Source organism: Rhinopithecus roxellana, chromosome 2 (genome assembly GCF_007565055.1).
Source record: "Rhinopithecus roxellana isolate Shanxi Qingling chromosome 2, ASM756505v1, whole genome shotgun sequence".
Taxonomy (NCBI): domain Eukaryota; kingdom Metazoa; phylum Chordata; class Mammalia; order Primates; family Cercopithecidae; genus Rhinopithecus; species Rhinopithecus roxellana.
The window spans coordinates 34,352,203-34,378,077 of NC_044550.1; the positions used below are offsets into that span (position 1 = coordinate 34,352,203).

Sequence of the window (25,875 nt, forward strand, 5' to 3'; positions counted from 1 at the left end):
TCATGTATCAGGTATCACATTAAACTGCCATTTAATCTTCCCAATAATCCTATTAAGACAGGTACTAGTACTTTTAGAAGCTGTATTAAAAAATGGGAGAAATAGGACTCAAATCAGGTCCGTGAGACTCAAAATGTAGGCTCTTAACCATTAGGGTATCCCATTAAAAACATTTTAACATTAAAACACGACAGATTGATCACGAAATAAAGTGCAAAACAGGATTTCTTTAAGGTGAGTCTTCAGGTTATACCCCCAGATCCTTGAGAAAGTAAGTTTACTCTAATGTTAGGGATATTTCTTTGGGGGAAAAAAATTTTTTTTAAATACCACGCTGTACCATCATGCTTGGGAGATACTTTAGATGAGTAAATTTTTCTCAAAATCAGTTAAGTTTTTATGTTGTAATATCCATAGCGATGGTTCAAGATAGTCCCTCACCAAGACTTTAGGTGCAATGCAAAGACATACAACTTTGTAAGACTAGTGTTTCAACTTTCTTTCTTTCTCAAATAACATAGACTTTTTCCATACCTTTGAACTTTATTTCCAACCTCAAACCCTACTACTTGATGACTCTAGGGATAAGAGTTTGTATTTATAGTATCAAAGCAAATTGTGAGTTTTTTGTACTATACTTTCATATTGCCAGTAACTTCCCTTTGCCTACAAAAATTGAATTGTTGAGAAACCAACCGAATTTAGTAGACATCAGTAGAAAGTTTCTGAAAGCATTATGTTATCTGCTTTACAATATTAAGGATCACCTGAGGTTAGGAAATCAAACCATAAAAGGTTTATTTACATTAACCTTTAAGAGGATGAGATTGGCAGGGCTCTATTACCTTTTGGTCTATGGTTACCAAATTCACCAGGAGCAAGGACTTTAACAGGTGTTGCTGAACTTTGAATGGTCAGCACACTGGGAGTGGCAGTAGTAGTAGAGTTGGCCTTTGGTCTTTGTCTTGGTGCAATTGAGGTTTCTGTTGGTCCAATGGTATCTGTTATTCTACAACAGAAGAATATATTTCATTCTATATATTGGGATTATTTCTAATTTACTATTTATTCTATAAAGCATCCAACTCAACAGATGCATTTTAACTATTACTGATAATCACATTAGTCCTCATCTTTCTCCTAAGGCTCATTTTCAAGTATCAAATGTTTACTAAAGATAGAAAAACAAATAAAACTAACAATTTTCCTTAAAACAGTACACAACCATTCATAGTCTGCTATCAAAACCAGCAGAAAAAGAACATAGTCCCAGAAATTGCTCTTAAGGAGATGAAATGATCCTGAAAGGAAATAAACAAAAACCTTTTCATAATGTTTTGGACAAAACTGGGAGCCACTCTCTGAACTTGTCAGGGAAATAAAAATAAGAAACAACAAGGAACAATCTCCCTTTGCTTGGCCTCCAAGGCATAAAAAAAGAAAAGACTGTGGCCTAGGGCATGTTAAACAAAATAAGCCAAAACTTTTAATAGGTGCCACCTGCTCACATTCAACTTACTGACTCTTTAACTTTGCTTTACTCAGAACACAGAATGGAAAGCCTATCAAGTTTATCCCACTAGGACTTAGTTTAGGCCCCAGATGTGGGTAGTTAAGCAGTAAACACAGTTTTGAAATCAAGAGACCATAAATATAATGTGAGAAGACATCGACATTTGCTTTTTAAAAAAAAAAGAAAAAGAAAAAAGGTAAAATCTTTATATATTTATCAACTTGCTTGCTTTCTATAAATTAAGTACAAAAATTCAAATACTTGTTAATAGGACCATATGTTCACCTTCCAACAGGATTCACAATAAAATATCATTATTAAATCCCCTTACACATTTTCAAGTGAATACTTAAAATTTTTACATACATATGATTTATGAAGCACACATCTGCTGCATTTGCATCTATCAACAAGTGCACAGATCCAGTTATTTCCCAGTATCTGTATGTACCACAAGAGGGAACCCTACTAACAACTATCTTTCCAAGAGGAACCAAAAAAAAAACGTGACACAGAATCAAAAGATCTTAGAATTACATGTATGCTGTTTTCTGAAAATAATACTAATGCTCTAGATGGGATGGGGATGGTAAAAGACATGAAAATTGAACTAATAGGCCAAATATATATATATATATATATATATATATATATATATAAAATATACACACACACAGATATATATACACACTGTATATCTGTATATATACATATAATCGGTATATATATATAAAAAATCAATTATATCTTGTTTTAATGATAATCAAGTATTTACTGCCATTGAATTATTGATGCACCATTACAACCAATGCTATACTCCCTAAGCTCAAGTAATTTGGGGGAAATACTATACACAATCTCTCTGTTTAACTATCCATTCTGTATTAAGTGGCTAGTACAGGCCAGACCTGACATTGCCTTGTTGCTGATGTAAACCCTCTTTAGAGATTCACAACACACACAGACACAGCAAAAGCCCTAAGAAGCGTATTAAAAGTCTGTATAGTTTGTTCACTCTGATGTCTCCTGTTTTACCAAAGCGCTAATATGTATTGTACATTTACTGATATCCAGCAAAACACTGCACAACACCCTGTCCTCAAAGAATTTACAGTATACCTAGGAAGACAGGGCACATGTTAGTGGAAATGTAATAAATGTAAGATAGTAAAAATCATCAGTGCCAAGCTAGTGCTGTCAAGAGTTTATGGAGATGTAATTGTACTTTTAACCTAATCTGGCTACAGAAGGCTTCAGGTAGAAACTGGGGTTTAAAATTTTCTTAATAAGTTTGATTTCATTAGGTAGTGACGGAGAAACCAGGTATTCTATGTGAAGGAATGGGAAGAAAATGCCTGGGCAGATTGGCATAGGGAGATACAAAATTGACTGAAGTTAAAAACAGTAATCATTGCATCAATACTGCCGCATAGTCTCATTTTCACTATTACAACAGTCACAGAGCTGTTTTTCTGCTTCCCTTCTTTCTCCTCGCCATCACCTGAACAAAATCATTGTAATTTTCCTAAAACTCAGACTCACACTCTCCTGCTTAAAATCCTTCAATGTTTCCATCTGCCAGGCCAGTGATTCTCAGTGTCTCCATCTTTAAGACACGTCAGATAAACTTCACATCTTAAACCATACCAAGAGCAGATGCAAAGTTCAGGGAGATGAGAGCGACCTTTTAAGAAGGCAAAGAGTACCACAGATTGAAGGCAGCTGAAAAACCCACAGGTGCTTTTTGAAAACATGTAATGAAACTGCTAGTAAATCATTTCTCCTCCCAAAATATGCTCTTTACATGAAAATAACTAAATTTTTTAATATTAAGCTTTGTATACATTTAGATTTTTTCAAGTTTTCACTAATATTCATAGACTAAATTTATATTAACCAATAAGTACCAATCAACCTTATTTTTTAATATACATAATGTTCAGATTTAACATACTATAAATAAGCATCGTGAATTTTAATAGTACTATTTCATTGTCTTGTAACTCCACAGCTATAACTTGCGTTAGGGTGAAAAGAAAATCAAATCATCATTCTTGTTCAGCTGACTTAAGAAAATTCAACTGACAAATCCTACAATAATTCCTAATTACCACTCAACTATAACAGTGGATGCTACTTAAAGCTACGTCATAGATAAGATCGATTGTTGGTCAAGCTGGATTCCTGCAGGTTAGATATAACTTTACACCTTCATCTCTTCTCAAAAGAATATTTTGAAATTCAAGTGAAGGAAGATATTTTTAGAGTAATACCATTTTTGAAAATAAGTCATTCACAAATGAAATTTTAACATTTATAAGTAACAGATCATTTACAACACGTCACAACCAAGTCTCAAAGAGTAGAACTGACTAGAAGGTTGAAAATTAACTGACCTATAGGCCAAAGTCCAAATTTCTCAGCATGATATATAAACAAAGTTGTTCATGACGGGCATTTATCTACCTCCTGTATATGTCCCCCTTTGTCCTAGTCTTGTAGTTTCACAAGGGTCACTCTTGCCTAAACTGCCTGCCAGCTATAATTTCACTCCCCGCCCTTCCAGGTGATTGACTATTCACCATTCAAGGAGGAGTGCAGCAACGCCCACCCGCAGGGAAAGCATTCTTTATGTGCTCCTGTTTCTCCGTTCCCAGTCTTTCCCTTCCTCGACACTCTCAAAGTAGCCTAACATCTATCAGGTTGTAATTGTTTACTTGTCAATTAGAATGTGAACTCCTTGGAAATAAAAACTGTTTTCCTTTGTGTTTCAATTGTCTATATCTTGCATATAAAAAGCATATGAACAAATATATTTTTGTATTGGGTAAACAAACTTTGCATAAATAGCATACAATACAAAATTGCTGTGACCAAGAAATCTCCCCAAATATTATACCTGTCTGATAATCTAAGATACAATCCTACTTATTAACTTTTAAATTCAAAAAAGTGTGAGGGGGATAAAAATCAGTCATTAACAGATTCAGTCTTAACCTACATAATATAGTCCAAACTTATTATTAATAATATAATAAATACTCTGAAAAATAAGATTGAAAACATATTTACCAGCCTTAAAAACTATTATAGTTATAACCACTCATTACAAATTCTACAAAGTACATACATATTCTATATATTCTAGTTGCCTGTAAGAGCTATTTTTTCTTTCCTTAAATTTAAAAAATAAACATACTATCTATAAACTGAAAACACAGTATTTCCTAAATTAGAGTTGCTATGTGATGAAAATGACAATCCCTGTCCAAAAAAAAGACCCACTCTAACATCATCAAACAATCACTTGTCATTGAGTGAACAGTTCCGGTGAGATGATGCCAAACCCTTTATCTAATAGTTTAAAAAGCTTATTTTGTATTTGCAATCTCAATTATACCACATACAATAAGCAACACAACATCTTTTGTGGATGAAGATGATATTTAATCAATTATACTTGCTAGGATTAAAAACAAAACCTATCATTTTTTTTTAATGCCTTTTCAATTTTAACATAGTTTTGCCTACCTGGCTTTTATTTGGCTTTTCCTAGCAGCTGCTTCACTAGCAGTCATCGGTTCAGGAAGAGCTGAAGGAATAGAAGAATTCTTGGAAGGAAAAAAAATAAAACTTCTCATTTTAGTTTTTTAATTGCAGAAAGTTTTTGTAAGCTTTGGATATATTATTGAACTTTAAAAGTACTATGAGACGCTATTACTATCACATCAGATACCTATAAACTGTTCACATATATTCACCAGATCTAATCTGCAAATATCACTACATGTTACACAAATGTCAATTTCATATTCATGTGTCATAGAAACCTTGGAAAATAAGCAGAAGAACACCATTGTGTCCATTTATAAGTGGGTAAATCTTGAGTAAAAAAGAAAGATTATATTACACTTGTAAATCAATGACTATTTTGCATTTTGGAAAAAGCAACAAACACCAAGGATAAGAATCAAGTGTTGTTTCTACATACTACAGATAATTTTCAAGACACTGAATGTAAGGCCTGGAAAATGAGGGCGGAAGGCCTTGTTCATTTGTTTATACTCAATGTTTAGTTCATTGTAGGTACTCAATAAATACTTGCTGAGTAAATGTCGAATGAGTCTACTTTTAGAACTGCAAAGCTTTCAGCTTCAACAGAGAAAATAATACATCAATACGGCAAGGGCTTCAAAAAAAAGAAAGGCACCACATTCCTTCTTTTTTTCTTAGTGGGGTAGATTAAGTTACACATAAAGGAAACCCTACAGAAACAGGTCGGGCCAGATGATCTTTACAAAGTCAAGAATGGCTTATAATCAGTGATGATTCTAGAGGCCTTTATTAACACTGACAGAGACTTGCCATACACAATTCACCTAGTGTGTAGTTAAATGCACTGTACAGACAGTGAATAAAATTCAAAGCTTTTAAATAATACTAACTATTGCCAACTGAGCACCTTCCATGGACTAGGCACTGGGTTTTACATGTAATCCTTATAATTACTATCCTTGTTTTACAGAAAAAGAAATGGACATAAAGTAACTTACCAAAAGATTCAAAGTCAGTCTCTGATAAGGACAAAACTGAATCTGGGTCTCTGTTTACACTGCCTGTGCTTTTTTAAAAAAAAATTTTTTTTTAAGTTTTAGGGGATATAAGTGCAGTTTTGTTACAAGGATATACTGCATAATGGTGAACTCTGGGCTTTTGTATAACCATCACCCAAATAGTGTACATTGTACCCATAAGGTAACTTCTCATCCTTCATCCGCTTCCCACCTTTCTAAGCTTCCAATGTCTATTACTTCATGTCAATATCTATGTGTACACGTTGTTTAGTTCCCACTTAACAATGCCTGTGCTCTTTATACCAAAGTTTCCCAAACTTAGTTAACACAGTGCTCAGTATCTCAGTAATTGTTTACTTCTAAGAAAAAAAAAATCTAATAGTCCTGTTTATTAAATGGTTAGGCCCAAATAACTTAATAAAATTAGTTTGTGCTAGGTCACAAAGATGTCCCTGTGTTTTCCTCAAAAATGCAAAATATGCTGTCTGAGTCTGCTGCAGTTCCCCAAGGTATCTCAGTGCACAGTCTGGGTGCAGAAGCTTTGTACCACAAATATAATCAAACACACAATCAGACCACTTGTCATGAAACAAGTAACTCTGTGGTTTAACAGCAGCAATAAACAAAAAAGTAACTCTGAAAGTAAGTATATTTACATATGATAAAATGAATTTTAAATTCATATCCTACTTGAAAACCTACTTACATTGATGTTGGAGATTGGACAATCCTTTTTGGCAAATTTAAATGCAAAATATGATACTTGAAATATATCAGGTCTATGTTCTGGATCTGGTTCAAGCATGAACCCTGCAAGAATAGATCAAAATGTTAAGAAGTTTTATGAAACACACATTATACTACGTAGCGGCACACATTATAAGGATAAAAAACACATATTTTCTGTTCCATTCTAAGATCAGTGATGATTCTAGCAAACTTTTTTTTTTTTAAGTCAATAAATTTTTATTCAAGGAATTCCATGTTGTGATTTCTTCCCACTGTCCATCAAGGTCACTTTAGATCCTCTAAAGAGCTGGAGTCATCTTCAAGTTTGCCCTTTTTAATGAAACTGATCCAGTTGCCATGTCAGCCCACAATTACTTTGGCTTCGTCATCTCCTTTTAATATGGGTATACTGAGGAAGACTTCAAAATTCACCAAGAATCTTTGGGATTTAATTTATTCAACCAATTTACTTTAGGGTTCTTCATACTGTAGGTGGTGGGGATCTGCCTGGTTCTCAATTTGACACCCTCTCAACATGAATGAGTTCAAATCACATTCATTCCTAAGCGATCACTCAAGAATAGTACAGATGTGTGGAATATGCCAATACCTAAGGTAAAAAAGTAGATTATCTGGTTTTTCATAACGTTTAGTAACTGTCTTTTTCAAACTTTTAGTAACTGTCTTGTAGTTCCTTCTCACAGATCTAACAATGGTCCTGTGATAAAGTAAAACCACAGAGTTACTCTATGAGGCGTTTCCAACGACATGCAGGCTACAGGAAAAACCCCATTGGGACAGACCTCAACCGATTCTAGCAAACTCTATTCATACCTATAGAAAATGCAGAAATTGCTATTTTATAAATAAAGCGTTATCCCAAGCTAAGGGTAGATCAGTCACAGAACAGGTCTACACTACAAGTATGAATGACAAACATGATTATTCTATTGAAAAAGTGACACAAAAGAAAAAGTGAGTTTAGTGAACACTGGGGAATTATTCAAGAAAGTTCCAAGGCGATAGTAAAAAGGTCCTTCAAGATAATTCTATTCAAAATAATTCTATGCAAAATAATTAATACCTGTATTAATTTTTAAGTGATCCTGAACCATTGAGAAAAGTCTCAATTGTGTACATTATAGTCTAACAAAGTAGTAAAGGATTGGCACTTTCGTTTTCCAAAAACATGCTCTCTTCCCATACTGATGCTAACAACATTTACCATAGTTCTGTATCTTAACATGTTATCCATATCATGCTCAGAAATATGGGCAGAGTTTTATAGTTTTTATGAACAGATTTCAAAACAACCTTACAGCATTGCCTGAAATGCCTGATCTTTTTTCTACCAAAATGACCACTACCATTTGGTAGTACTCTATTACTTGGATAATTTTTAATTCTAAATTTCACAAGGTTGACATTTATACTCAATTCCATAAGTAAAAGATTTTGTTAAGACATCTCAAAGTCTATCTCTGCTTCATTAATTAACACTAAGTTGTTATAATGTTTAAATTCTTCTTAAACTACTTAAAATGTAAAATTTAAAGAATTGGATGATATTCTTAAGTTTACTAATAATGTATAAAGAGATCTAAGTATGTAAATGGGTTACATAAAATTATAAATCAAAATGAATTAAATCTTCCCTTCAAATTTAAGTAACATTTTGAATACAGAATGTGTGATACATCTCCAATGACATGATAAACTTATTTTGGCTAAAAACACAGTTATGTGGAAGTTATAATTTATTTGAGAGATTCTGAGCTCAGTGTAAAATATACAAAAACTCTGCAGGTAACTTGATTTTAGATATTCATAATGCTAACATATATCACTTATAAAATTGATTTTTTAATAATTTTTACCACCACTGCTAGATTGAAATAACTAAAAACATTTTAATTCTAATATTTGCTAGTTTATATTCAAACTCAATCCAGAAAAGATCTGAGGAATCCACAAAGTTTATTTTATCTTGATACTAACAGATATTAAATGTTTTTAACATAACAACAGTACACAAAATGGGGATAAATTTGAACATACTGTTAACAATAAATACTTATTCATATAATTTTTAAAACCAAACAAATCACATGAAACCTACCTAATTCACAAACGTATAGTCCTATTTTTCTATTCTAACAAATTTACTTGGCTTTTAAAATCTAATTTCAACAATAGCTAATTATACATATTTAGTCCTATAAAGAACCTGAAGTGGCACACAAAACTAACACTTTGTTAAATATATAACAAAATTAAAACTAACGCAAAAATAATAGCTTGGGGTTGGACAGGATAATGAGGTCAGTTATAAACTATATATGATTTGGTCATAAATGCAGGCCCAAAATGTGCTCTCCATTTTTTAGCTGTCAATATAAACAGGGCAACATGATCCATTACATGAATCACAGTGTATCTAATACAAAAACAAATCAGGTGCTAAGGAAAAACACTATTCGTGATACTGAAAGCTAGAGAGCAAATTCTCCGTTGAGTCTTTCTAAAGATAGCTCACAAAAAGTGAACAACATCCTTAGGAACAGCAGTGAGTGACACAGGGTCATGTTTTAAACACTCTATCAGTATGGACTAGTGGCCTAAATGCCATGCAGTAAAAGAAAGGGGTATGGTACAAGAATGTATTTCTTTTGTGGCCTGGCTTAATCCATGAAAAACTTTTTAAGTATCCAGAGAGGAATTAAATGATAGTTCAGGCATTCCTGGTTTTTCTTTGTTTTGTTTTCTTTCATAGCAGTTGAGAAGCATCGAGGGAGAAAAAAATAAATTTGAGATTTTGTGTCCTAACCTATATGTGTACAAGTATTTCTGTCACTCAAGTTAAGCACACCATATCCTCTAATGATTAGGTAGCTAGGTTGCAGGTAGAATTGATATTATCTTATAAGCAAACACAAGGACCTCAAATTCCCTGGGTCATATTTTCATGTGGGAATATATCTGCTGGAGCCAGTTTAGTCTGCCTAACTGTACTGATCCCATTTATGTGACATAAAATCAACTCAAAAGGTCAGAACTACTATTTATTTTAATAAAGAAGAACAGAAAATATTAGAGTATATTAATATGGTAAATATAAGCAATATTTCATGAAATGTGATTCAGTTTACGGGTGTATATTCTGTGTGTGGTGTGTATACCAGGTCATAACTAAAATGTATTTTTTATTAATATATTGAATCACAGTCACAAAAAGTTTGAAGCCACTGTGCTAGTGTAAGTGCCACGATCTCTATTACTATAACTTATTCTCCCCCATGGGAAAGACAGTGATTTGTCATATCGCTAGACTAGAAAAAAGAATGAAGCACCTCCATCCGTCAATCTCTGATGATCTTTCTTTCAGAACAGGTTATTTTAGGAACATACATGTTCTCTGCTGAGCCATATTTTGTAAGTAACCTGCCTCTGTGAAAGAAGTCTAAGGTTTTTCAGCATTGCCTGTGACTGGATGTTTGTAAATTTGAAGGTTGGGAACACAGGAACAGGATCCTTTGGCTTTAGATCTAAATTTTATTCTGCAATTTGCTTTATCAGTACTAAAAAGTTGACAGTTTTACCTGATGAGCTCCAGTGGACCATCTCTGACTTGGTTCTAAATTCAAAGTATGAAAAGACTAATAATCATACCTAAAACCCACAGGTAGAACTCTTGGCTACATTTTTATCTCTGAATATTTCTAAATTGAGTATTATCAGCAAGTTTAAAAAAGGAAAAAATCATGAAAGCATCTTTAAGCACTTAAGTTAGATAATATAATTTACTGAACTCTTCAAGAGAATGGGTTGCAAAATGTACTACTGGATTACTGAAGGATGTAGTCTAGAGTGCAGACGTATCACATTTAATACAGCTAAACACTGATTCAAGAAGGACAATTTCACTCAGGCATGGTGACTCTCGCCTGTAATCCCAACTACTTAGGAGGCTGAGGTGAGAGGATGGCTTGAGCTTGGGAGTTCAAGGCTGCAGTGAGCTATGATCTCACCATTGCAAACCAGCACAGGAGACAGAAAGATCCTGTCTCTTTTTTTTTTTAAAAAAAAAAAAAAAGGAAGAAAAAGAAAGAAATTGACCCTTCAATTTTTATAGTTTTTCGAAAGCCATTTTCTCCTGCAAATAATTAAACCTCGAGTTTAGTGTTTTATTAATTGCTACTTCATGACAATAAAACTATATCATCTATTAACAAAATATGCTTTTGGGGAAAAGAAATGGATTAAGGAATGTATGTGTTCAGTTCACCTAAAAGTAGTATTTCATGATTAGGTTTAAAAACAAACAAAAAAGGCAGAGAAGCTAGAATACACCCTTGTTAACTCAACTTAAAATGATCACGTGAATCATCACAAGACCATTACCACTGAATCTGATTCTATTATAAATATAAAATCAACTTTTTAAAACTTAGCCATAAGAAATAACATTCCTCTGCTCACTCAATTGTGTAAATCTTTCTATTGACACAAATACTACTAACACAACCTAAGAACACAAAATAGAGCTTCAGCACTGAAGGTAGTGTATGACTAAACTACAACAATATTTCCTATTGATGTACACACTGGTCTGAGGCAATTGAATTAATTATGCCTATACTAATATTGCACAGAAAAGCACAAAATCCCCGTACATTCCAACAAAAATAGAAGCTAAAGGAGCTGCTGTTGCAGCAAAATTCATATTATGGTTTAGTCAAGAACCCAAGCCAAAAATTAAAGTAGCTACCATTCAAGTTACACAAAACAAAGGATCCATGCCTGGGCCTAGATAAAGTTAAGCCACCATCTCTAATCTAACAGCTCAACAAATTTAAAAAGAAAATACTTTGGATAGAAGTCTCAAAACAATTTTTCTGCTTAAAATTTGTTTGGTTTTCCCTCCATAAAGACACATTTTTCTCTCCCACAAACTTCAAGTTATTACCCTTAATTTCCCTGAAATGAGAAACATCCACTCTAATTTTCCAACCATAAATATTTCATGCATCAACATTATTTCTGTTAACCTACAGACATTGTTACAGAAACTTACATGTTACTATACATGTCCTACATACCTTATTATACGGGTGCTGAAATGAAACTAAATTTAACAGCTGATAATATGTTCAATCATAACTAAAACATTAAGTGGCACTAAATAATGCCAGGATAATACATTTGGAATAGTCCTGGTAACTACCCCAAAAAGTTACTGATCAGAGCCCTCTCTCTACAGCTATTCAAGTAGTAACCCAGAGCCGATGACTGAAAAGCTCCAAGGAAACCCTATCTTAATCTTTCATTTCAAAGGTACTTTGAAGTAGCTGAGATTCTTTTTTTCAAAAATAATATAGGAGAAGAGAGTGGGTGAGGTTATAGAGGAAACAAGACTGGCCATGAATTGATAACCACTGAGGCTGGGTGAAGTATTTTCATGAGGTACATGAAAATTTATTGCACTGCTCTGTCTTTGTAGAGATTATTAAATTTCCATAATAAATTTGAATTTAGTAAAAACAAGCAAGCAAAGTCCTGGTTTCCCACAATATGGGTATTGAAATAAATTTAAACCTAATCGAACCAGTCACAGTGGTTCACACCTGTAGTACCAGTTACTCAAGAGGATCAGCTGAGCCCAGAAGGTTGAGACCAGTCTGGGCAACATAGCTAGATCCTGTCTCTAAATAAATAAATAGCCAGGCATGGTGGCTCATGCCTATAATTCCAGCATTTTGGGAGGCTGAGGCAGGCAGATCACTGAGGTCAGGAGTTCAAGACCAGCCTGACCAACATGGTGAAACACTATCTCTACTAAAAATATAAAAATTAGCCGGGCATGGTGACATAGGCCCGTAGTCCCAGCTACTCAGGGAGCTGTGGCAGGAGAATCACTTGAACCTGGGAGGTGGAGGTTATAGTGAGCCAAGATCACACCATTGCTCTCCAGCCTGCATGACAGAGTGAGACATGGTTTCAAAAAATAAATAAATAATAATAAAAATAATAATAAATTTAGCCCCAATACATGAGCTCTTAAGAGCAAAGATAAAGAAACCATAAAGCAGTAAGTGAGAAGACCCAAAAGTTTAAAAAAAAAAAAAAAAAAAAAGCTTTTACCTGGTGTTCATCATTACCTTACTGCACAAAATAAGGAGATAAGAAAAATAATCTTAGTAGTTATATTTACAGTATATTCTAGAATAGATGATAATTTATGGTAAGCCTTTGGTAGATCCAACATTAACACATAAAACCAAATTCTGGCTCGCCGAGGGACTTCCTCTTTGTTAGTCCTCCTTCCCAACATGGCGCAGTCTATTAACATCACGGAGCTGAATCTGCCGCAGCTAGAAATGCTCAAGAACCAGCTGGACCAGGAAGTGGAGTTCTTGTCCACGTCCATTGCCCAGCTGAAAGTGGTACAGACCAAGTATGTGGAAGCCAAGGACTGTCTGAACGTGCTGAACAAGAGCAACGAGGGGAAAGAATTACTTGTCCCACTGACGAGTTCTATGTATGTCCCTGGGAAGCTGCATGATGTGGAACATGTGCTCATCGATGTGGGAACTGGGTACTATGTAGAGAAGACAGTTGAGGATGCCAAGGACTTCTTCAAGAGGAAGATAGATTTTCTAACCAAACAGATGGAGAAAATCCAACCAGCTCTTCAGGAGAAGCATGCCATGAAACAGGCTGTCATGGAAATGATGAGTCAGAAGATTCAGCAGCTGACAGCACTGGGAGCAGCTCAGGCTACTGCTAAGGCCTGAGAGTTTTTGCAGAAATGGGGCAGAGGGACCCGGCTTTGGGCATGGCTTCCTGGTGCTGGGAAGGGTCTTGTGTTTAATGCCAATAAATGTGCCAGCTGGGCAAAAAAAAAAAAAAAAAACAAATTCTACTTCAAAGCATCCGAAGACATTTCTGCAGGGAAAGTATGTTCTAGTATCTGACAGCATGTCCTGCCCCTATCCAGAAAATCAGAAATTAAGTTAGATAAAGAATCATAATATTGATATCAAGAGTAGTTGTAGTGCTAGTTGTTCCAGTAATAATGACTGCAGTATTAAAGGCTATCTCTTACTAAAAAGCACTTTTCGTCTTTCATTTAATTCTCACAATAACCCTAAGAGGTGGGTACTTTTAAAATGACCCTTTTAGAAATGGGAAGACTGAGATAAATGGAGGTGCTCAATGTTCCATATCAAACAGACAGAGCAGATGCAATCCAACACTGGCTCTAGAAGTCTTGCTCTTAATCTCTGCAATGTACTTCTTTAATCACCTTACAACACAGGAGCCAAAAGAAAACTGAGGCAGCCAGCTTTCGGTACATTATTCATAACTATTCAGTAATCCTGTTAGTTATGCTTCTCATTCTCCTCTAAATGGTTCTCTAAGTTCAACTCTTGGATCTGGAAATGCAAAGTGCTTCTTTCCTCATACCTCATGTTGGCCCCATTGTTTGTCTACTGGGAGAGTTAACAAAAGCTAAGAAAAGTTCTAAACAATTGACTCCATTACTTTTAAGAAGAAAAGTCTCCAGGAAAGAAAGAAGAACTTAATAGTTCAACTAAGCTTTATGATGAGTAAATAATGGTAACTACTTTTGACCTATATTATAACAAGTATATTCAAATTCTTAAGTAACCACAAACCATACAGTTTTAACAAAGATTTGTCTAAGCTATTTCATTTTCAAAATTTCTGTGTGCTATAAAATGGATGCCAGTGGAACTAATACTAAAAAGATGTATATCTTCTTATGTTTTATCTTATGTTAATATATGGAAAAAACTACATTGCATGAATACACAACTGACAAAAGTTTCACATTCAAAAACTATGAAGGAAGCTAGGAATTCCTGATTTTCTGAATGTAGGATTTATTTAAAAGTAATATAAATCACTAACTACATATTATAAACACAGAGACACTGAAATAAAATGGCAAAAGACACAAAAGGCCACATTTGAAAAATACAAAAAATAAAATCGCATGCCGGACATGGTGGTTCATGCCTGTAATCCCAACACTTTGGGAGACTGCGGTGGCAGGACTGCTCAAGGCCAGGAGTTTGAGACCAGCCTGGGTATACAGCAAGACCCAATCTCTACAAAAATTTAAAAACTAGCCCAGCATGGTGGCACATGCCTATAGTCCCAGCTACTCAGGAGGCTGAGGTGGGAGGATCGCTTGAGGCCAGGAGTCTGAAGTTACACTGAGCTTTGATCACACCACTGTACTCCAGCAGGGCCTGGGCCACAGAATGAGACCTTGTCTCTTAAAGAAGACAAAGAAAAAGAATAAAATTGTGAAGAATCTAAATGTTTTCTAAAACACTACATTACAGGTAAGTACATAATGGTTTTAAAATCTCTACTTTATTAAGCTTTTACTACTCAATACAGTATTTTTAAAGTCCATAAAGCCCTCTGACAGGAGGTAAAATACCAGAAATATTATAATTTCAGATTGACTTGAATGCTTTTATGTTTTTTCAACCTTTCATTATTTTTGCCTAGCTCTCAGAAATAAGTTCAAAGACATAATACACGATCAAATTTATACTAGCAATGATAAAAACTAAAATTAGCACATTTACTGACAAATAAAGGAAGCATATAATACACTGTAATGCATCAATTAACTACAGCCTAATTAGATCTAAAATTATCAGTAGTATTTATTTTTTCCATCTTACCATTACAAACACACATAACCCCACCCCACTCCCACATATATACATACACACACACACAGAGAGAGAAAAAAAGAAAAACCTAATCACAAGAAAATAAGATCCTACTACTGTAAGCAAATTAAATCACAAGTCAGACTAGATTTCTTCTATGCTCCCTTTTTCTTTTGGGCATTTTTTATCTTTTTTGGAATTTTTACCCTTTTATGATTTACACAAGCGTCAAAAATTATAAAACTTAGACACTTGTCAAATGAGTAACAAATATTTCTAATTTATGAGTTTGGGTTCATGAGTCTGGGGGAACTTTTAATGGTTTAAAGTTATATGGCAATGCATTAATCTTTTTTTAATACAGTTCCTGGGATTAAATGTCTAGCTTATAAATTCCACATTCTACTGTTATAATAATTTCACACTTATTTTCTTCAGGTACATTTGTTTTATTTTTATATTTAAATCTTTGATTTATCTGCAATTTTAGCATAAAGAATGAAATAGAGATCCAGTCTTATTTTTTGTCCACAAATGGCTGAGAAAGTTGAACTGCCATCTTCATCACACAAACCTCAAATATATTTCTATTTCTCTCTTTTCTATTCCAGTGAGCTGGAAGCTACAACAAGGGGCACTTGAACGCAGAAAACAAAGCAGAAATGCTAGACACACTTAATGCTAGACACACTCCATGTTAAGAGGAGTTGTTTAAATATTGTAGCTGCCTAATTTAGTAGCTGATGGTCCTTCCCCCTCCTCAAATCTTTTTAGTAAATTTTACCATGTAGATATACAAAAAGTTAAATTACAGTACCTACCAAAATGGAAGAAAAAAATCTTAAAGGAGGTTGGAAGGAAAGTATTCTTTTGAAATCAAGGGCCTCTCAGAGACTGGCCCTTCTGACATTATCCCTTGGTGTGTGCTACTAAATTTTACTGAGGGGCTTAAAAACTTCTATATTAATCAATAATTAGGTTGCTTTCATTCTTACGTAAGTTTTCAAACACCTTTTAAAATTTTTTTTCTTTACTATAGTTTCACAAAATTATAATATATGAAATAAAGACTGGATTTAAGTAAAGGAATGTAAATAGTCGGCCCTAAGTACAGGATCCTACAATATTTTCGTATATATTTCCAAATACTTACTTATTAAGCAATGTATGTTATAGGAGTAACGAGAATTGTCTGGGATTGTGAAGTTGCCATCACAGATAGCAACCTGACTCTCACCAAAAGGAAGAGTGAAGAAACAAAGTTTATACAGTAGACATCCCAGTGCCTGTAAACCAAAGAAGCATGAATATCATTAGAGCTCAAGTAAGGAAGACATAAAAATAGCCAAAAACTAAATGTTATTTTTAAAAAGGCATGTTTCTATACTGCAACAATCTTTTTACAAATTACTTCTCAAACAAATTAATACATTTAATATTTGAAAAGACATTTAACTGTATCATTTCCATGATCTTCTATCACATCTGTGGCTAGCTGGCCGAATTAATGGTATCATAAAAATTAGAAGTAGCTTGTTCCTTTTGGAAAAAAATTAAACTTTTCTTTCTTCCACAAGGAAGATATATACTTAGTACATAACTAGCATATAACCAACAAAGTACAAGGCTTCTTCTTTAATAGCATTTTTACAAATTAAGTATAAAGCATGTTTAAAAGTTCTGGGATTCCAAATACGAATTAGCCAGCACAGTTAAACTTAAACCATCAGGAAATTCTTAGTATTTACCAGGCATACCTCATTATTTTACACTATAAAAATTAAGTTCTCTGTTTCTAGATACAACCCTCCAACGTTTACTGCACATTATACTAATTATATTTGTATTTGTAACCCGGGTAATCTATATTAAAATTCAAAAGGGAAGTGCTCTGTCTGCTTAACCTGCATGGCTTCATAACTATCAAAGCACCAATAAATCTACTTGCTGACAATGAGGGCAAAACACCCTAAAATACCAATTGCATCTATAAAAGTAGCACAGGAAATTTCTAGCTAAGGTGCTAACAGCTCAAACTTGAGAAGGATTTTTTTGTAAGTGATTTTTTGGCTCAAGAAATCATTACTTTTTCCCAAGAAGTGTCACCTACAGGCCTTAAGAGTGTAAGGGGTATTTCCAATTCTAACCAAATTGTATAAAATTATCCAAGTTAGTATACACTTACATCAGCAATACTGAAATTTAGCCTTATTATCTAAAAATTAGCAAGTCAGCTTTCCTTTGTTAAATTTTCTCCACGTATCAACTTAGTAAACTCAGCTAACAAGTGCACTAATTTTTATAATTATTATGAATTAATTTGTATAATTATTACAATAAACCTAAACACCCTTGGTGAGTTCAGCAACAGTAATTTACAAAAGATTGTTTTCCATATTGTAGCAATATTCCAATGAAAACAGTTCAAAAGCTCTAAAAATTTTAATGTTAGTTCAAAAAAATTACTGGGTTATTACATGACAAAATTATAAAGATTTGAAGTAGGGATAACCAGTTCTGTATGGTTACAAAAGATTTATGATGCTTTTTTCTTGAAGGAAGATATTTTCAGCTCATATACAGCAAATTGAACATAAGGCTCCCTTAACAACACTAAAAAAAAAAAAAAAAATGCTATTAATGGTATAATGTCCACATTAGATTACATCTTTCTTTGCACTGTCTAGATGATAGTCTAGGCAAAAAAAAATCTCCATTTTAGCCAGTTTTATTTTGTCAATCAAACTTTAGGAATTTGTCTTGTGTTAAGAGTAAATGTTGTAGGGTTCCCAGATAACAATTTTAGCAACGCAAGTATACTTTAAAAATATATAAATCTAAATACTCTGCTTCATAAAGTGTGAACACAATGAGGAATACTAATTTTTTCACATCAAAGGTATTTCCCTTTTTATCCATCTCAATGAGAATTGTACAAGAAACAGGAGGGAACCAGTGAATTCTCTAATTCACGAATTAATTTTCTAATTAGAAAATTCACTTAATTTTCTAATACAATTTTCTAATTGTACAAGAAACAGGAGGGAACCAATGAATTTTCTAATACTTTATAAAATCAGCATCCTAAATCTCAGGATAAAAATAATAACCTAAAACAAACTTCCAAGCAAAAAAAATTATTTTTAAAATAATTATTTTCTAAAATATGAAGTGCTAAATATTTCAATATCATACTTCAATACCATAACTCTCTGAATCAGTACTATGTTAAAGCAGGATGAAAGATATAGTTCTTGGCCAATTTGAATTGAATATTTTTTTCTGGATATTACTGAATTCACACCTAAAACGTTGTAGCAAACTTGTGTTTCAGCTGAGCTAAGTAAGACAGCATAAAAATGGCATCATGGAAATTAAAATTCTCCCTCTTTCAAGCATATAAATATGCTGTTCTCTATGTGTTTTTTGGGGTTTTTGTGGGTTTTTTTTTTTTTTTTTTTGAGTATCTATTTGTAAGCCCACAGCTTACAGTTTTCCCATCACAGAATCTCTACTCTGTAACTAATACATAAACAGTACAAATTTTAAAAGTATCATTGACAATTTAGTATGCTACCTCACTGGCATACTAAATCTGAGGAAAAAATAACCCAAAAAAGGATCTCCTTCTTTTTGTTAAGGTATTGGATAACAGTCATGTGCTTAGAGAATAATTTTTTTTCAATAAACCTTCAATGGCTTCAAAATGAAAAGTATGATGCCTATTGTTTATCTACTATTGAAATACTCTTTTCCGGTAATATGGAACTCAACAGCAGCACAAAATTAGGCCAGAAAAGACCTTCATAATCACGTCTTCTAATACCTTCATTTTATAAATTAAGATCCAGTTTAATTTGCTTTCTACATTATAATAACCTTCATCTTTACTATAAGCCACTCAATGAGTCAAATGCTAATGCTGCAGAAAGCAAACTAAATTTGAGTTATGTAAGCTGGAGATCTATAAGTAGTGCCAAATTAACTAATAAACCTATTGTTAATTGATTATATTATATATATGATTTTTAAAAATTCATCTACCACAAGGAATTACTGTTTGGTGAATGTATAAATGTTATATAGATAAAAGATATTAAAGATTTTTTTTAATAGCCTTACAAAAGAATATTTGTCTCTCAAGACTTTGGTACCCCAACCCTAAAAGGGAGGAGGCCAGGAAAGGAAAACCAAGGAGACACTCATTTGGTTTCACACATTATGCTTGACAATTTTCTGAACATTATGTTTTCAAAACAAAATAAATCTGATATTTCTGTAAACCCTAGAACTATTTCCAAAGAATTTTATTCCTCAATTCCTAATATGGTCACTTGTGATACATACGGCTAAATAACTGTTGAATTTAAATGAATTAACACTTAAAATACTCTTTTCCTAGTTTATTAAATACAATCACAAGCATATTTTACTTATAGAATATGTTCCAAAGAGATGTCTATATTCTAACAAAGTTCAACTACAAAGAAATATGATCTATCTCAGTAATTATATCCAGATATATACAGGCTAAATGATAAAGACCTTCCATGTACAGAAGCTAGTCACTGGTATGTTTATACTGCAATTAGAAAAACATTTATTCATATCAATTTCCATTAAAAAGATCCTAAAATATTCCAGAAAATTATTGTATAATGACTTAATAGTTATGTCGAGCTTTTCTGTATTTTGATCAACCAAAATTCCACTAAAATAAATGTTAACAATCATATATAATCTAAATCCTAAAAAAATACTGTGGTTAAAAAGTTACATTATACTGAAGTTTTTTTTTTTTTTTTTTTTTTTTTGAGACGGAGTCTTCGCTCTGTCACCCAGGCTGGGGTGCAGTGGCCGGATTTCAGCTCACTGCAAGCTCCGCCTCCCGGGTTTACACCATTCTCCTGCCTCAGCCTCCCAAGTAGCTGGGACTATAGGCGCCCGCCACCTTGCCCGGCTAGTTTTTTGTTCTTTTTTTTTAGTAGAGACGGGGTTTCACTGTGTTAGCCAGGATGGTCTCGATCTCCTGACCTCGTGATCCACCCGTCTCGGCCTCCCAAAGTATACTGAAGTTTTTTACTTGTTTTTTGGTACATAAGCTTTCCATCTCAGGATTGAGAAGACAAAATGTTCTAGTATTTTTCTTCTCCCGAATAAGAAGCTCTACTGTACATCTCTCTCTTCCACTTATTAGGAAATGCCGTTTGGGGAGCAGAGAAAAAAAAATCAACTGAACTCAGATTTTTTAATTTGGTTAGAGCAAGTTCCAGCCTTTCTTGGCCTTACCCAGATATCAGCCTTGGTGGTGATGGGTTTCCCTCCATAAAGGTTGATCATTTCAGGGGCTCTGTATGACAGAGTCGTATACCTGGCAGTAAATGAGTGAAATGGAGTGGAGATATATATATATAAAAAAAAAAAAAAAAGACAGATAATACATTGTTTCTACATAAAACACTACAAAAAAAGTCTTTTAGGCTCAATAACATTATATAGAATAATACTCTTTTAAAAAACTCATTAAAAAACCCATCAAGGATTAAACAATACAAAGCATCTATATACATTTTTATCCAACAAATACAACAGTATTTCTAATAATCTAAAAACTTAATTTTCTTTATTATAAAAATCTTAAATAATGACAATACATTGGAAACAGTTCTCCTTGAATTTCTTATGTGAAATAACACAATTTGGCTATTATAGTCTCCTTATCAAAATATTTTAGTCTATTAACTTAAAAGTAAAACTTCCACTCTCAAAAACTTAATTTATATATTTACTAAGGAATTTGTTTTTATGGACTTTATGTTACATTATAAAGTAGCAGTGATGATGCAGTCTTAACACTTTCATTTTCTACATACTTTTCAATGCATAAAAAAGTCAATCCTTTTAACATTAAATAAGAAGTAAAAGCTTAAATGTTTTCAAATTTACTTCCTTGACACAGTAGTAAATCTCTTTTGAGTTTGTTTTTATAATTGTTTAAAAGTAATCTAGTTGCTACAATCTAACTGCACTCATTAAGTATATTTCTAATACTGACTGCCATAATAAGCTATTTGGAATCAAAAAGTACTGTGAATAAATATCTATCCACAGAAAACCCCCATATTTATTATGAACAGAACATTTTAAGGAAGCAGTGCTCAAATTTCATGTTAGAAATGATCAAAATATGAATGGACATCCTATATCATGGCATAATTTAGGATTCGGATTGGATGGTCTTACAGTTTATTTTGCAAGAAGTATCTTAAAACTCAACATTCTACTATGTTACTTTTTCCGAATCACTCTGACTGGTGAGAGAGTCTGAATACTACTACTATGGAGGAATGACCTAAGAAAGCAGAAATATAAACTTCACCAAAACAGGATTTTTATTCACTATACCCCCACCCCAGCATCAAGATAAAGTGTTGGCCCTTACTAAATACTTGTCAATTGAATGAATAGTTAATCCATTAATTGAGCCACAAAGGACCAGAGAACCCCTTATGAACTTTTGTTCATCGCTAATAAAACATTCAATTGAACCTCATACTTCAGAAGGCAACAGCAAGAAATAAAATGTCTAGCAGGTCAGGGATGCTTGGACAGAATCCTATACAGCAGCCACTAAACATCACAATCCAATAAATTTTTTAATATAACATGTATTTTCCAATAAGCCAATTCAATACTTTATTATTCTTGTGTTCTTCAGGACTTTATATATTTACTAACGTGTTTTGTTTTTATTAAATCTAACATAAGCATCATAGGCTAAGTTTCCTGAGTAGTAGTATGTAGCGTCGAAATCCATGGTATTATACAAATGGGCCAGAGTAAAATCAGCTGTATTTGAACTATTTCAAAATATTGCAGTTCAAATGATGGCTCTGACATAGTATTAGGCAATAGAGAATTTGTGAGGAAGTGATGAAAGGCAACTCAGAAAAGCTAACTATTTAGAAAGTCCTATTCTGAGAGATCTTTCTGCATTCTGTATCACTTTATTAAGATAACCTAAAATTTACAAACAGTTCCATTTTCTAAAAGCAGAAAGCAGAAAAGTCAGCGAAAGATTCTCACAGGTACTCTAGCAACCACAGAAAGCACAGGATTAAGAGAACATAAAGTAGACATGACATATTTCCATTCCAGAGCTTTCCAGTATATCATTACAAAGTTACAGTGATGATGCAGTCTTAACACTTTCATTTTCTACATAGTTTTCAATGCATAAAAATGTCAATCCTTTTAATATTAAATAAGTAAAAGCTTAAATGTTTTCAAATAATTTAACTTTTTCTTAACAAGCACAAACCCTCAGTTTCAGTAAAAACAAGGATGTTTAACTGAATTCAAGAATTATTTCAAACTCCCTTTAACAATTTCACTAATTATTACAGCTTATTTAACAAATTTCTTTCTAAATCTGTTTAAAATGTAGATTAAAAAATTGGCATCTATGGCAAAATACATTTCCTACTGAGCTAGATCAGAGACACGAATTAATCAACATCTATGGCACAGAAATATTCCAAAGAAATCTATAAATGAAATACCTAAAATCTGTATTTAGCAGTGCTGGCCAGAGACTAGAGTTAACTAAAATTACCATGACAAAAGTGCAATAAAGACAAATACTTACTTTTTAATTTCTTCTTCTACTATATTAACTCCATCTTTTTGAGGATTAAGAAATTTATTAGTGGCACTGCCAAAGTCACAAAGTACATAGTTCCCACCATCATTCAACAAAATATTTTCTACCTTAAGAAAAGAAAATCAATAATTAGTATTTTCAAAGTGAAAATTAACTTTTTACAACCCTTGTAAAAAATGGTTATTTTTACAAAGTTTATTTTTACACAATAAACACTGAAGGGTCTATGCCATATACAAAAATATGTAAATATGTGTCATATATATATATATATGCACAGTACACACAAACATATATAGACATAAGATACCCAAATTATGAGGAAGAACAAATGAACGGGAGTAAAAATATACAATGTCTACTGCTTCTCTTACTAAGAACAGAGAAATGCTTCTTCCACCCCAGGTTGATTTGTACAGGGGCAAAGAAACCCTAAATCCTCCCTAAAACTGCTTTTATGAAAGAGAAGAACTAGTACCTGGCAGAGTCCAGCTTCTCTCTTTTACTATACTTCCACTTTTCTCCTTTTCTGACACTTTTGCTTCTCTATAGGTATAATGGAAACCACTGGAATTCCATCTTTGACTTCCAGTACCATTTTTATTTAAAATACTACACTGAAAAAATACAAATTTGACTTAATTTGGAGATCAGGGTTGTAGTAACTAAAATAAATTATTATAGTCAGTTTCTTGAATAGTAAAATGTGGGTTCAGAGCCCAATCTGCTACTAAGTAGCATATGGACCCTTGGACAATCTGCTTAACCACTCTTGTGCTATAGTTTCTTTATGTAAAATATGGACAATTAGAATATGAATCTGCCATATGGAACTGTAGTGAACATTAAATGAGTTAAAATATGCAAAGTGCTTAGAACAGTCTGGAATATGGTAAGCACCTAATAAATTACTATTACATGTTTTTTCACAATGTCTTTTATTTTTAAGATAGTCTTAGATAAGTAATTTATTTATTTCCATTTTATCAAAATACTGTTTCATTGTAACTTTTCTTCTATATTTCACTTTAGTATATTTTAAAAATTTGTACAAAATAAAGATTCAGAAAGAAATCTACTGAAAACATATTTTTTACATATGTTTACACATATAAAAAGAACTAAGCATATAAAATATGGACAATACAAAATTATGCAGTTAAATGTCTTCTGAATTTAAAGACGAGTCAGCTGAAGATATCAACTTTGTATGCAAAAAAATTAATTAACCATAATAGCACAAAAAATCGTATCAAATTATTAGGGGAAATGGAAAAGCTGCACATTCAAAAGAACTACACTGGTTATCCAAATTAAGGCCAGAGGCCTGCAGTTAAGCATTTCAATCCTGCCTTATCTCCTACTGTCATAGGTTTTCTAGATGATGCTTTCATGATTAACAGCCTATATTCTTAGTGACATTTTCTCTTTTATCTTACAAGCATTTTATAATAAAATTTCATAAAATTCTGTATAATCAGTCAGAACTGGGATTCAATCATTCAATATTTATTAAGACTCTGCTGTCTACCAGGCACTATTTTAATAGCTTAAATATAGCACTAAAAATGAAAAAAAAAAAAAAAAGTCTTGGCCCTCATGGAGCTTACATTCTAGAAGGAGAAGGTAGAAAATAAATAACAGGCATAGTACATAAGCAAATTATACAGTATCACAGGAAGTAATACGGACTAATAAAAGGTACAGCAGGTTAGGCTGCCGTGATAAATAAGGTGGCTCACGATGGGACTCACTGAGAAGGTGAACCTGAGCAGACCTGAAGGAGTGGAAAGGGTAGCCAGGGGACTATCTAGGCATAAAGCAATTCAGGAAGAGTGATTTTTGTAATCTCAGTGTTCTTGTGGGCATGAAAGAGGACACCTGTGGTGATAAATTGTATCTCTAGCAATATAACGCCAGAATATTCAATATTCTTTGGGGACTTTTTTCAATGTAACAGGTGGGTACCAATATAACAGGTCAAGAGTCCACAGAAGATGAAGTGACCTTCAAGGTAACCACCACCAAATTAGAGAAAATAACAGAAAACTGTACTAAATTATAAAGAAATAGAAAAAGAGACCCACTTATGGTCTCCTCCAGTATCCCTTGAGAACACCTTGATGCTTAATATGGATTACAGGAAATAGGAGGAATGCTGGCTACTGAGAGACAACAGTGTGGACAGACATTTAACAAATATCAGTGAAAACCACATTTCTGTTCAAATGAAACCTTTTAAAGAAGCCTACTATAGAAAACAGGGATGCAGGGTAGAAGGTACAAAATCTGCCTCCACAGCCACGCTAGAAATCCTCAAAGTCAAGTAAACCACAATTTCAAATCTACAGTCATTCTTTACATGACCTCAGGAAATGTAGAAGGGGAGGGAGAGACCAATCTCAAAGCTAGTTTTTATACTGATTTAGATGAAAACAGTCCAAGAACATTTTAACTCCAACTTATTACTTAATCCATAGGTATTCTAAAGTTCTTACCTTCAGATCCCGGTGAATTATTGGAGTCTTACACTGATGCAACCTTGCAACAGCTTCACAGGTATCACAGAATATCTGTAACACTTCCGGTTCTGTAAAACCTGTCTGTAGCTTCTTATTCATTTGATTCACTACCTGCCCAGCTAACCAAAAAAGTAATTTTGAGAGAACATATTCTCAA

General features: G+C 33.2%; 1 protein-coding gene, 1 non-coding gene and 1 pseudogene across 3 annotated transcripts in view; 1 reads left to right on the forward strand and 2 right to left on the reverse strand.

The window, feature by feature from the left end:
- BMP2K (BMP2 inducible kinase) overlaps window positions 1-25,875 on the reverse strand; it is a 147,083-nt gene that overhangs the window by 52,338 nt on the left and 68,870 nt on the right. The window contains 7 exon segments of the mRNA XM_030915500.1: window positions 846-1,009; window positions 5,045-5,124; window positions 6,794-6,897; window positions 16,687-16,819; window positions 20,823-20,904; window positions 23,182-23,303; window positions 25,695-25,837. Coding sequence (XP_030771360.1) covers window positions 846-1,009; window positions 5,045-5,124; window positions 6,794-6,897; window positions 16,687-16,819; window positions 20,823-20,904; window positions 23,182-23,303; window positions 25,695-25,837 — 828 coding nt within the window.
- Window positions 7,495-7,625, reverse strand: LOC115896256. The gene has a single exon (XR_004056158.1). It is a non-coding gene; the product is annotated as a small nucleolar RNA SNORA18 (small nucleolar RNA).
- On the forward strand, window positions 13,102-13,729 carry LOC104658597 (annotated as a pseudogene). Its single transcript, XR_747447.2, has one exon. The product of XR_747447.2 is annotated as a prefoldin subunit 5 pseudogene (transcript).